Source organism: Rhinolophus ferrumequinum, chromosome 9 (genome assembly GCF_004115265.2).
Source record: "Rhinolophus ferrumequinum isolate MPI-CBG mRhiFer1 chromosome 9, mRhiFer1_v1.p, whole genome shotgun sequence".
Classification (NCBI taxonomy): Eukaryota; Metazoa; Chordata; class Mammalia; order Chiroptera; family Rhinolophidae; genus Rhinolophus; species Rhinolophus ferrumequinum.
In genome coordinates, this window is record NC_046292.1 from 8470885 (window position 1) to 8485403 (window position 14519).

A 14519-nucleotide genomic window follows, 5' to 3' on the forward strand; every position below is an offset into this window, starting at 1 on the left:
TCACCAGTTTTTCTGTCTAGTAGAATTCTGAATCTAGTAGCTATTCCATCAGTAACTTAGTCATGGTGGCATGGAGGAAGGTGACCCATGGTTCCCCATCTTGCCAATAGAAAAAAAATAGGAAATCATCTAACCATCGTTTAGGGGAATTGAAGTTCATCACAGGAAATAAAAACAGGGGAACTGGTCTTGTGCTTCTAGCCAAGATGCAGTAACAGGAACCAGATTTACTCTCCAGTGTGAAACAATGCCAAAATCCAGATAAAACGAGGAGACAACAGGTTCAAGACACTGGACATCAGACAACAAAAGACAGTGACCAGAGAGGTGGGGGAAAAAAAAAGAGGCGATCCCTGCAGTGGCCCCAGCTTACTGCCTTGAGAAAGTTTCCAGGCCATGGTACTTGAAGGGAGAATTAAAGTGGATACGTTGAACAAACAGCTGAGACCCCCCAGGACCAAGGCAGCTAAACCTGGAAGGAATATGCTACACAGAAAGAAAACTTGGGAGATCTGTAGAAGGGCCCTGCGAGTCTTAGCAGAGGGCAGCTCTGTGATGCATGTGAGAAACCTACCATCTGACTCATCCGAAAGGATCGCAGGGTAGCATCTGCTGCTCACGCAGGGCTGGACACCGTGATTGTTCTCCCCAGCCAGACTGGAAAGACTAATTATGTATGGGACATTGAGAAGAGTCCTTCAGAAAGTCTTGCCTCCATGCTGAGCTGTAATTATGCTGAGCACCGCTCCAGACCCACCTAACAAATCTTAAAAGGAAGGTCTGAAAGGATAGATCTGTTTCCAAGGAAATACAAGGAAATATGCTTCGCTGAACAAAGCTCAAGATTTAAAGGAATATGGGCCCGGCCCGGTGGCTCAGGCAGTTGGAGCTCCGTGCTCCTAACGCCAAAGGCTGCCGGTTCGATTCCCAAATGGGCCAGTAGGCTTTCAACCACAAGGTTGCCGGTTCGACTCCCACAATGGCTGTGCCCCCTGCAACTAGCAACGGCAACTGGACCTGGAGCTGAGCTGCACCCTCCACAACTAAGACTGAAAGGACAACAACTTGACTTAGGAAAAGTCCTGGAAGTACACTTTCCCAATAAAGTCCTGTTCCCCTTCCCCAATAAAATCTTTAAAAAAAATAAATAAATAAAAGATTTAATGGAATACAAAAATATCCAGCATCCAACCACGGAGAAGTCACAATATCTGGCATCCTATCATAAAGTACCAGCTGTGCAAACGGGCAGGAAAACACAATATATAATCAGAAGAATAATGAGTTGAAATGGACCCAGAGCTAACACAGATGTTAGAATTTTCAGAAAAGGACATTAAAACTGTTATTATAACTATTCTACATGTTCAAAAAGTTAAGTAAAGACATGGAAGACATAAAAAACTCAAACTTCTAGAGATTAGAATGAAATGAAGAATATACTGGATTCGATGAATAGCAATGACACGTTGCAGAAGAAAAGATTAGTGAACTTGAAGACATAGCAGTAGAAACTGTTCCAATTGAAATACCCAGAGGAAAATACAGGTATGCCTCTTTTTATTACACTTCACTTTATTACACTTCACAGGTATTGCATTTTTACAGATTGAAGGCTTGTGGCAACCCTGCGTTGAGCATGTCTGTTGGCGTCATTTTCCAATAGCATTTGCTTATTTTATGTCTGCGTCACATTTTGGTAATTCTCACAATACTTCAAACATTTTCATTATTATTATATTTGCTATGATGATCTGTGACCACTGATCTTTGATATTATTGTTGTAATTGTTTTGGGGTGCCACGAACCACCACTCCCATATAAGAATGCATACTTAATTGATAAGTGTTGTTCGTGTTCTGACTACTCAACCAAAGGGCCATTTCCCCATCTTTCTCCCTCCCTTTGGGCCTCCCTGTTCCCTGAAACACAGCAATATTGAAATTAGTCCAGTTAATAATCCTGCAGTAGTCTCTGTGTTTTCAAAAGTCTCTCACTTTAAATCAAAAGCTAGAAATGACTAAGCTTGGTGAGGAAGGCGTGTCAAAAGCCAAGATAGGCCAAAAGCTGGGCCTCTTGAGCCGGTTAGCCAAGTTGTGAATGCAAAGAAAAAGTTCCTAAAGTAAATTAAAAATGTACTCCAATGGACACACGAATGATAAGAAAGCAAAACAGCCTTATTGGTGATATGGGACAAGTTTTAATGATCGGGATAGAAATCAAACCAGCTACAACATTTCCTTAAGCCAAAGCCTAATCCAGAGCAAGGCCATAACTCTTCAGTTCTGTGAAGGCTGAGAGAGGTGAGGAAGCTGCAGAAGAAAAGTTGGGAGCTAGCAGATGATGGTTCACGAGGTTTAAGGAAAGATGCAATCTCCATAACATAAAAGTGCAAGGTGAAGCAGAGCAGCAAGTGCTGATGGAGAAGTCACAGCAAGTTATCCAGAAGATTTAGCTAAAATAATTAACGAAGGTGGCTACACTAAACGACAGTGTAGATGAAACAGCCTGATATTGGAAGAAGATGCCGTCTAGGACTTTCATAGCTAGAGAGAAGTCAGTGCCTGGGTTCAAAGCTTCAAAGGACAGGCTGACTCTTTTTAGGGGCTCATGCAGCTGGTGATTTTAAGCTGAAGCCAGTGCCCATTTACCATTCTGAAAATCCTAGGGCCCTTAAGAATTATGCTCCATCTACTCTGCTTGTGCTCTATAGATGGAGCAGCAAAGCCTGGATGACAGCACATCTGTTTACAACGTGTTTTACTGAACATTTTAAGCCCACTGTTGGGACCTACTGCTTAGAAAGAAAGATTCCCTTTAAAAACAATTACTGCTCATTGACAGGGCACCTGAGGGAGCACCCACGTGCTCTGATGGAGATGGCCAACGAGGTTAATGCTGTTCTCATGTCTGCTGCCACAGCAGCCACTGTACTGCTCGTGGATCGAGGAGTCATTTTGACTTTCAAGTCTTATTATTTAAGAAATACATTTCGTAAGGCTATGGCTGCCATAGATAGTGATTCCTCAGATGGATCTGGGCAAAGTCAACTGAAAACCTTCTGTTAAGTATTCACTATTCTAGATGCCATGAAGAATATTCATGATTCGTGGGAAAAGGTCAAAGTATCTACATTAATAGGAGGTTAGAAGAAGTTGATTCCAACCCCCATGGAAGACTTTGGGGGTACAAGACTTCAGTGGAGGAAGTTAACTGAAATGTGGTGGAAATAGCAAGAGAACTAGAATTAGAAATGGAGCCTGAAAATGTGATTGGATTGCCACAATCTCATGATAAAACTTGAATGGATGAAGGAAGAAAGTGATTTCTTAAGGTGGATTCTTCTCCTGATGAAGATGCTCCTAACATTGTAGAAATAACAACAAAGGGTTTAGAATATTATGTAAACTTAGTCGATAAAACAGCGGCAGGGTTTGGAGAATTGACTCCAATTTTGAAAAGAGTTCTACTGTGGGTAAAATGCTATCAAACAGTGTCACATGCAACAGAGGAATTGTTTATGAAAGGAAGAGTCGATTGATGAGGCAAATTTCATTGTTGTCTTATTTTAAGAAATTGCCACAGCCAACCCACATTCAGCTGCCACCCTGATCAGTCAGCAGCCATCAACATCGAGGCAGGACCCTCTACCAGCAAGTCACTAAAGGCTCAGAGGATGGTTAGCATTCTTTAGCCATAAAGTGTTTTCTGTGTTGTTTTTTGGACATAATGCTATCTCACACTTACATGCGAGAAACCAAAAAATGCATGTGTCCACTTTATTGCAGTATTTGCTTTATTGTGGTGGTTTGGAACCGAATCCACGGTATCTGTGAGGTATACCTGTAATCCCCCCAAAACCAAAATAGCATCAGTGACCTATGGGACAACTTCAAGCAACCTAATATATGGATAATTGGAATACCCAAAGGACAGGAGAGAGAGGAGGGGACAGGAAAAGTATTTGAAGAAATTTGGCAATAAATTTTCTAAACTTAATGAAAACTATAAACTCAAGATGGAAGCAGCTCAAACTTGAAACCACACACACATATACCATGAAGGAAACTACACCAAGGTACGTCATTATCAAATTACTCAAAACTAGTGATATAGCATCCAGATTAAAAAAGACAAGTTACGTGCAAGGAAAAAAGGTGAGAATGACAGCCTCATTGGGAGCAGTGAACGTGAGAAGACAGTAAGCAATTAAAGTACTGAAAGGAAAACAAACTGTCAACCTAGAATTCTATGCCCAACAAATATATCTTTCAAATACAAGGGTGAAATAAGGACTTTTTACACATAGGAAAACTAAAAGAACTCATTACCAGCAGATCCGCACTACAAAAAATGTTAAGGGACATCATTCAAGCAAAAGGAAATGGTACCAGTTAGAAATCTGGATCTACACAAAGGAATGAAGAGCACCTGAAATGACAAATATGTGGGTAAGCCACATATTTCATTCTGTTCCTGTTGAAATCCCTTTAAGAGATAATCAACTGTTGAGACAAAAATAACAACACTGTATCTTGGGATCTATAACATGTTAGAGTCAAGTGCATGACAAGAATAGCATAAAGTCTGGAAGGGGAGAAATGGCAGTACGGTACTGTAATTTTGTTACCCATGAAGTAGTATGGTGTCATTTGAATGGAGACTGATACGTTAAAGATGAATACTACAAAGCCTAAAGCAACCACCAAAAGAATTACAACTAATAACCTAACAAAGGAGATAAAATGGAGTCATAAAAAATACTTGATTAATCCAAGAAAAGGCAGAAAAAGAAAACTTGGAAAAGAATAGATGGGAGAAATAGAAAATAAATAGGAAGATGGTTGACTTATTCAAACCTAGCTATCAGTTAATTAAATGTAAATGCTATAAATACCTCCAATTAAAAGGCAGAGGTTATCAGATTGGATAAAAAAGCAAGACCCAATTATATACTTCCTATAAGAAACACACATTAAAAATAAATACACAAATTGGTTAAAAGGAAAAGAAGGGGAAAAGCTATACCAAGGTAACCCTAGTCATAAGAAAATGGGAATGTCAATATCAGACAGAATAAATTAGAGCAAAGAGTATTCCCAGAGATAAGGAAAGTAATTTCCTAATGATAAAAGAGATAGTTAATCAAGAGGACATAACAACCCTGAGTGTTTATACAGAGCTGCAAAATATATGAAGCAAAAACTGATAGAACTGAAAGGAGAACTAGACAAATACACAATTATAATTGAAGATTTCATTACCACTCTGAATGATTGATAGAACAAATAAGCAGAAAATCATCAAAGACATACTAGATTTGCGAAGCCCTACCAACCAACTAGACCTAATTGATATTTATAGACCACTCCACCTAGCAACAGCAGAAAACATCCTTCTCAAGTGCACTTGAAACGTTTCCAAGACAGACCACATTTTGGACCATAAAGACAATTCTCAACAAATTCAAAAGGATCCAACTCACACAGTATGCTCTTTGATCACAATGGAATTAAAATAGGTATAACGGAAAAAGAGGAAAATCCCCCAGATATTTGGAAACTAAATAATACCCTTCAAAATAACCCATAGATCAAAGAAGAAATCAAAGTCGAAAGTAGAAAATATTTTGAACGGAATGAAAATGAAAATAGCATATCAGAATTTGTGGAATACTGCTACGCTGCTAAACAGCAACAACAAAATAAACCCAAAATAAGCAGAAGAAAGGCAATAATAAGATCTCAGCAAAAAATCAATGAAATAGAAACCAGCAACTGTAGTAGAAAAAAATCAAAGCTGATTCTTTGAGATCAATCTGATCAGCAGAAAAAAGAGAAAGCACAAATTCCAGATCAGGAAAGGGAGAGGTGCCAGACAAGTCACAGCATTGACATTTCTCTGGGAATGGGGCTTTTGGGGGGAGCTGCAAGCTCTTTCTGGCCCCTCCCCCCGGGCCACCAGGCTGTTTTTGGTTGCAAGGCTATTGATTTTTGAGGCCGCTGTGGACCTGGGGAAGATGAATGGGAATTACAAGTGAAAATGCCACAGAGCTCACTGTTCTTCCTGAGTTTTAGCTAATTTTCTCAAATTATTGCAAACTTTTGATTCACTTTCAGAGTTCTGAAAAAGTGGATTATGACAGTTTTTACCAGAGTTCTGTTGTCATGCTATCGAGACAGCTCCTCTCTTTGTGACATAATTTTTTCAATCCTTCTCCTTTCCAACCTCCACCAAGACTGAAATGCTATTATTATTGCTGGTCTTCCGTGAAATTGTATTTTTTCGGCTGCTGCTGAGATAGAGTCAGATGGCAAGGGGACTTTCTGAGTGGCCAGTGTATTGTGAGGCCCCACTCAGGTCAAAAGGAGAACTGAGCAACTTGTCTGCTTTTGTTTGCTGCTTTCTCGTGTCCTAGGTGGACAATCAGCTCATTGGTACCACCCAGCCCTTCATGCTCTACGTGACTCCCCTGAGCACTGAGAATGAGGTCGTTGAGACGGGCCCTGCCGTGCAAGTGAGTGCAGTGAAGCTCCCCAGTAAGAGTGCGCTGACCAACATCTACAAGGTAGGCCGCTGGGGTTGGACGGCGGAGGCTGATTTGTTTTCTCAGCCACATGTCAGCGCAGTGGTGCAGGGTGCAGAGGGAAATCATCCCGTGGGCTCAAGTCACATGTGACTTCATAAATCGGGTAGAGGAATTGACGGGAACTCCTCTTAGCACTTTATAGTCTCAACTGTGTGTTCAATGACCTTGCAGGTGGGAGTACTGAATCCAGAGGGGCCAGAGGCTGTATTCATCAGAGTGAAGTGTCTGTAGGAAAGCATAGCACCTTTTAGATTGGTCAGGACCAGGCATGATCCAGATGTAATCCAGAGACTGTTGGAAAAATGGGGAAGTGGAGTCTGACCTTGGAATCCACATCCTCCTATGGAAGCTGCCACACCATTTACTAAAGCAGACAAGTCAAAGTGATAAACCTTCTTTCTTAGAGAAGTCTCCGTGTACGAGCTGGCTGTTACAGCAGCAAATTCTGGAAGAGTGGGTGCTAAGAGGTTGCTGCCCGTATTTCTGGTCCTTTGTTATGGGTGTCAGCGAGGCCAAGTGTGCATGTGGTTCCAATCCACAGGCCCAGTCCCACTGCTTCTTAAATTAGCCGCCAGCCATGTGAGCTCAGGACCGTAGCGTTCACCCACCACAGTGCGTCTGAAGGTGTCCTCCTGACCAACGAGACACAGGTGCCTTGGGCACCAAACAGCAGGTTGCTGAACTGTCTACTAACCATCTTCTGGAACTTTTAGCTAACTGTAACAATGTAGATAGAGAGATGAGCCAGAAATAATTTGGCAATATGATTTAAAAATCACCTGAGTAAAGAAACCATAATATGTCATTGGGGTTTTAATGACAGAAAAACTTAATGAAGATATTTTCTGGTGTTTACACTGTAAATCAGAATTTCTTTTTCTCTAGCATCTGATGATCACGGCTCAGAGATTCACGGTGCAAATTGAGGAGAAACTGCTCCTGAAGCTGCTAAGTTTCTTTGGCTACGATCAAGCAGAATCAGGTAATGTTGAATGTTTTAGATTTGTATCTGGGAATTGGCCCAAGGATAGCATGTTTTTGCCTGCTTGTGAAAAATAGGTATTTTGGGGTGCCTGATAAGTTCCCTTCCCACTTTGTAGCCTGAGCTAGGAAGCTAAGGTTTGTGTTTCAGTTCTCTTTCAGAGTGTGGCTTGTTGACAGATTGAGGTATACCTGTGCATGAAGGAAGCCTCTCAGAGGTGTCCTGGAATGCCCAGTGCTAAGCCTTTGGGAAGTGGTGTGCTGTTCCTCTTTGTTTTGTGTTTTTTGATTCATCTACTCTAGGATGACAGAAATGATGTTAGTTATTGAGCAAACTGCTTCATTTCCTAACCTTTGTTTATTAATCAGACTCGGCCAAGAATCAGAAATCCCTCTGGCAGTTCCTTTGGTTTAGTTGAGGAACAAAAAAAAACTGGGCTAGCCTCAACTCCTTAAGTTTTGACATTCGTACCTTTATGCCTCGTAAAGGTTTTTAGTTACTTTACTCTTCTTCGGAGAGGGGAGTAAGATAAGCTGTTGAAATACAGTAGTACCTCAGTTTTTGAACATCTCCGTTGATGAACATTTCGGTTTATGAACGCCGTAAACCTGGAAGTAAATGCTTCGGTTTTTGAACACGCCTCGGAAGTCGAACATGTCACTCAGCTTCTGCTGAGTGCAAGATCTTGAGGCCTAGCTGTTGGCTGTTTTTGAACGTTTCAGAACTCAAACAGTCTTCTGGAACGGATTACGTTGGAAAACCGCGGTACCACTGTACGTAAATTTTCTAGCAGTGCTACAGAAATAATTTAGCTGTTGTCTCTTTCTAGATTCTTCATTATGGCCTTTGCAAGACTGTATATATGGCCTAGAAAGAAGTCAGTAATGCTTATTCTTTTCAAAGCAAATATTGAGCCTGAAGAATTTATAAGATAGAGACTTTTATGTTTATTTCCCGTGTTGGCTAGAGGAAAAAAAAAAAAACACCAGGATGTGTGTACATAGGTACATGCATACACACAACGCAAGAAAAATATTTTTGCCTTTTTTATCCCAGACTTAGAATTTAAGCTCTACATGTATTTGGGACCAAGAGCAAGATGCTGTCTGTTTAATGCTGTGTTTTCCACTTTGGGTTGGAATGCCGGTGTTTATTTGTATTCAGACAGCAACTTGAGAGCCTGCCTGCCAGGTATCTGTTCTCTTGGTTCCTTCCTGAGAAGTTTTAGTTTAAATTTGATTAGATGTGATTTTCTTGTAAGTTGCTTTAAGTAAATTTCTCCCCAAGCATCGTAGAGTGGATTTAGACTTTTGTAAAATTCTTGCTTGCCTTTCATTGGAGTACCTCCTCTGTTTTCTATAGCTATTTCTGTTTTCTGACTACAGATAAACAGGTCTCTTTGTTTTGTTTTCTATTTCTTTTTTCTATAAATAGAACTAAATAGCTTACAGTATAAATTTGTTTGATAAGTAGATATGTACGATCCCTTTGCTTTTATTTGTAAGGCACATGAAGTCAACTGCCCAAATGGATGAGGGTACAGCATGGAGTCAGAGAGCACATTGCTGTGTGTTAGTCCATGTTAATCTTTTTTGTTTCATGAGAGAACAAGGGAAAAATCTGCCTCAACTATGCCACTTAAATGATGTCCACCCTTTGGGAAAGAGCATGCTGCTTGTCATAGCTTGTAGCCTGTTTCTTTTTAAGGCATTATGTTTTGTTCATAGTCATTATTTATTGGTCATGTTGTTCATTATGGTTCAGTTAAACTACCCTCCAAGTACTTATTTGGATATGATCTTAGGAAATAAATTTAGAAAATCTAGGTCATTTATAATAATAATAAGAACAACAACATGGTTTCTAGAAAACTTGTTGCCATCAAGCACACCCATGGCCTCTGGCTTTCCCACCTGGATTGTTTTTTCCGAACATGATACCTGCCAGATGGTATGGAGCCAAAAATCAAAAGATTAAGCTGTAGTGCTTTTGGTGAACAACATGAAACAGACCTGCTTTTACAAAGTAGTGGCATCAGGATGTTGTCCGTTTTACTGAACCCCGAAAAACTAAATTTAGAGAGAAAGATGTTTGCAGCTTTCTATGAATTTTTAAAAATGTGAATCAAGTATTTGAATCATGAGACTTCAGGAGATTGATTTTTTTATAAAACAACTCTACCTTTGTACCAGAGGTCGAAAAATATGATGAAAACCTCCATGAAAAGACAGTTGAGCAAGGTGGAACACCAATTCGATACTACTTTGAAAATCTCAAAATCAGCATTCCCCAGATCAAGCTAAGTGTGTTCACCTCCAACAAGCTGCCCTTGGATCTTAAGGTGAGCTGATATCTGGATAAGTTTTAAGAAATGACTTTTCTTTGGAAAAGAATGAATGTACTTAGTATTTGCTTTTTCTGTTCAGCATCATTTATAGCAGATATTTTTACACGTTTCCTTTTTTAGAAGGTTTATTGACTCACATGCATATGTATGTGTATATATATCTTTCATTGTTTTAATGTTTAAGTATGACTTTGCTAAAGATTAAGGAGTAACAAAAGAGAGTAAACAGAGAATTACACTAAAATCCGTCCACCCTCTGCTTAGCTCTTGGCTTATCTCAATGAGGTGAACGCCTCCTTTCCTAGGGCCACTCCCAGACTCCAGAGGAGAGCTACAACCAAGACAGACTCTTTCTTTTGTGCCCAAGACCTACCTGCCCTCTAAGTGTCCACCTCATCTTGAATGGTCGACACTAGAAATGTCTGCCCCATCGGCCACACACCCACTACGCACAGAGCAGTGACCTCGCCTACCCTCAGACCAGGATATAACGTTCCTACAAATCATCTCGGTACATACCTGACAGATAGCCTGAATACCATCGTCATTTTTGCAGTAAAATCTCTTTTTAAAGCAAGGGATGGGGCTGGAATTCAGAAACAGAATCCCAGCCCCAGAAACTCCAAAGTCTCTGTTTTCCTTCTATTCTGTGCCGCCCCCTAGAACATAAGGAACAGAATTTTACAGCCATGAGAGTCCTCGGTGACCCCCTTTTCTCACTGAACAAGGGTATTGGAATTCGAAGTGTTCTGTCACTCACGCCTGTGTAGGGAGCGAGAGGAGCACGAGTGAGAGCCAGGTGATTGTTGGCCAGCCTTTCCTTAGGTTGAGTCTAAATCCGCCTCCATGCAGCTTGCGCCCATTGCTTCTGGGTCTTCTTCTTGATAGTAATCAAGGCACCCCTCCACCCAGTACCCACCATCCAAGACTTTCCCACTGCCCCGTGCGGCCTCCTTTCAGATGCTGCAAGAGGGTCTCTTTCTGAACAGGAATAGCTAGAGATATGAGCAAATAGGTACTAACCTAGATTCATAAACTCAGATGCCTACAGGGACCGACCGTGTGGCAGTGCAGGGAGCTGAAGCAGAGCATGGGGCCCCTGGCACACGGACTGTGCACACTCATCTGAAGGGGGCAGCGCAGCACAGCCAGTTGTTGTGGGGGGAGGGATGTGAACCCCGTGTTGCCAGATCTTCAGATTTTTAAAGTGAAGCCGGAAATCTGGATTTTTATGTGGAATCTCCTGGTTTTTAAACATTGGCAACCAATTTGAGTTTTTTTGTTTTTTTTAAACCTTGTGGGCCTAACAAAACACATGTGTGGGCCTCATGTGGTCCACAGTTTGCCAGCTCACAGCTTCTAAAATAGACTTACAGGTAACAAGACAGTAGTCTGGTCAACATCAGGTCCTATTTGGATAAGGACAGGCCAGGGGTGACTGCTTGATTAAGGTGCGCACTGGGGCTGAGCAGTGGGCATGCTGGTCGGGACCAGGGGAGCAGTAATTGCTCCTGCAACCATCCTGAGAACAGTGCACGGTACCCTTCCTGACCAACTGTCCTGTCTGCTTCGTTTGCCTTAATTGAATGTTTCCCAGGAGACTGAAGCTATTTATAATTCGCATGGGAGTTGGGGGAAAACCATGGGAAAACCACTATCTTGCTAATATCCACAAGTATCCACTTGACTTATGTGACCCTTTGGAATGGGTTTGTTTGATAAAGTATATATTCCCCCAGAACACTTGGCACTCGCCCAGCAAACCAGTGTTAAGCATTTCCTGAGAGTTAAGGACTTCTTGTTTTTTAAATCATCTTACTAAGAAACACAGACACCTAAATATGCCTTTCAAATTGCTCCCAGCAGAAAACTTCCCCCAGACTGACAAAGGCAGTATGATTTTCTCCAGTTGAGGTAGCTCCGGACCCCGTTACATGGCATTGAACGTACGCGCTGCATACAATAGACTGGGAATCATTGAAGGCGAATGTTTCATTTGGCACGATGCTTAAGGAATGTTTTCAAGGCATTTTTTAAATGATGAAGTAAATTCAATGGAGCAGCTACGTTACGAGGTGCGGGGCGGGGCCACTCGGAATGGGGTCCATTAATGTTTCAAGCAAGGTGCTGCGAATTGGAACTTTAGAGTTAAATTCTCGGCTTGTGGAAGTCACCGTTTCACTGTCTTGAGTTCTCCTAGTGGAGTCTGGGACTCACAAAATAATGTCATTTATTCAAAGAGTTTTCTAACAGAGTAATATCTCCTTATGAGTCGCTCTTCAGAAGAGCAATATGCTCTTTGCGATGAATATGTAATGCCTCAAAGTACGTGCGTAGGAAATGGAGTTCCATCCCGGAACAGGAATCACAAGTCTGCCTGAAAGGTAACGGTGTCTTTGGGATTGAAGGAATAATTATCTCGATTCCCTTGACTCCAGGCCAGAAGCGAGTCTGTCAGAAATCTCCGAGGGGAGTCTCTTCTTCAGGTTTATACTGAGGGTACGTTACTGCCAGATACAGTGTCTGTTCAGGGCTCCAGGCGGTTTCACATCTGCTATCTCAATTGGGTTCCTTACTCTGCGATGGAAGAAGGGGAGATAATCGTTCGTTTCCACAAATTCAGAGTCAGAAGCACAACATCCCGCCCCTCCCCCTAGTCCCTCCATTATTCTCCCAACTTCGCCTGTTTAGAGAGTAGCAGAGCAATAGCGAAAATGCCAGGTAGCTTAAGTGTTGCTTTGGGTTTTTTTAAGATCAAAAGAGGCCAGGAGCCTTTAAAAGGTTTCACAAGGTGGCCTACAGCAGTTCTTTTCCCATTTAGAGCACTGGGGTATTACAAAAGAAGGGCTTTAATTGAGCAATCTAGTTTGGAAGAAAACCCACATTTTAATGGTCAGAGAGCAAGAGGGTGGGGGTGAGGGGGAATTTCAAACAAAGACACTATTTAAAAAGCCTAAAACTGTCTTCTCAAAGGCTTGAAATAATTTGTTGGGAAACTTCAGACCCTTTACTTTTTTCCTCCCCTTCCTAAATAAAAACCAGATTTGTTAAAGGAAAAAAGATCCAGTATTGTTAATTGTATTTCAGAAAGTGCCAGAGAGGGAAATATCCCTGTAGTTTTAAACACTGTCCCAAGAGGGAAATGGGCAAATACCCTGCTTCACATAAACAGTCTCTATGTACCATAAATAAACCTTTAAAGAATGAATTCCAGACAGCTTTGTTTAGTGCAGGATAAACTAAGAAAGGAGAGGACGTGGCCCAGGGACTGGTTTGTGATCTGAGACCTTATGGCATATGGACAGGTATTTCTTCTTTCAACTCTCTAGTTTCTGGAAGACTTCAGCAGTTTTTGTCTGGAGGAGGTAGGGATAGACAGTTTCTTATTTTTATTAGGAACTTATGAGCACAGATTGTTTTCTCCAGAATCCATTTTATAACAGGAAACTGCTACTTGAGTAAATAAGCATCAACTCTGTATACTACTGTATTTGATTAGTCCTTCAGTTACTCTAAGAAAAAGGGGTTTGTCTCTTTCCCTCTCATCGCTTCTACTTCAACCAGAACAACCTGAAGGTGGCAGGATAATTCATACCAATAGCTTTAGCTCCACTTTTTCAAATGTGGGAGGCCCCAGACCCGTCAATGACTAGGTAGAGATCATTTTTATTGAAGCCCCAGAAGATGTCCTTGGTTTAGATAAAGCACATTAACCATTCAGAAAGGGGTGAGGGTTTTAACAACTTCCTGATACAGTTTCAGAGTCTTTGCTGCTTGCTCTGTGTGGTTCCTCCTCTTCGATGTTTGGTTACCATGAGGAAGTTGGGGCAGAAAGCTTTTTGCCTTAAGCCTTTGTTTTGATCTTGTTTCCTCTTCTTGGGAAGAAAGTAATGCTCGGAGTCTCACTGACAAAACAAACTGCTGAGCTGATGTCAGTACCTGGCTTTCCGGCATGTGTATTGTGTATCTCTAAGCAAAGCAGTTAAGCCTACAGGGCCTCAGTTTCTCTGTCAGTGAAATGAGGAAAACAATGCGTGCTTACTACTTCATCCTCACTCACTGTGTGGATGGGTGAGGCACGCGTGAACGTATAGCTGAAAGCTTTTCAGGAGAAATAATATAATCCTCCATTCTGGTCTGCATGCTTTCCACCTAATGAATAGATAGTTACTACTGTGAAAATGAGCACGTTCAAGTCTAAGAGCTACTAACAACTAGCTACGTTAGTTTACACCATCCTCTTAACATTTCTTTGGTTTTATCTCTTTTAAAAATGAGTGTTAGGCCGAATTAGCGGGTTAGGCTAATTTGAGGATGCTCTTAATCTCTAAAATGTTTTGTTCTGAAATTAGTTAGTAGGAGGTCGCAAATGACTTCCCAAGGCACCAAATCCAGTGGCCTGTTTCCTGTCCTTATCTTTGTAGGTCCGTCAGCCATTTGATATTGCTGACCTCCCTGTTCTTGACATCTGTCCTTTCCGGTTCTCTTCCTATCCTTCTGTTTCTTTCTTTGTCTTTTTCACAGTATTCTTTTGCTCTACTCCTTCTTCTCCTAATCCATATGTTTTAGGGCCTTTTTTTTTTTCCTCTAAACTGTCTGG

General features: G+C 41.3%; 1 protein-coding gene across 5 annotated transcripts in view; it reads left to right on the forward strand.

Annotated features, from left to right (window-relative positions):
- Window positions 1–14519, forward strand: part of VPS13D (vacuolar protein sorting 13 homolog D) — a 233615-nt gene that overhangs the window by 132660 nt on the left and 86436 nt on the right. For all 5 annotated transcript variants that reach the window (XR_004423896.1, XM_033114935.1, XM_033114937.1 and 2 more), the window contains 3 exons: window positions 6420–6569; window positions 7476–7572; window positions 9765–9913. Coding sequence is in view for 4 of the 5 variants with exons in the window: in XM_033114935.1 (XP_032970826.1) it covers window positions 6420–6569; window positions 7476–7572; window positions 9765–9913 (396 nt within the window). In the remaining variant the exon portion in view is untranslated. The remainder of the gene's footprint in view (window positions 1–6419; window positions 6570–7475; window positions 7573–9764; window positions 9914–14519) is intronic.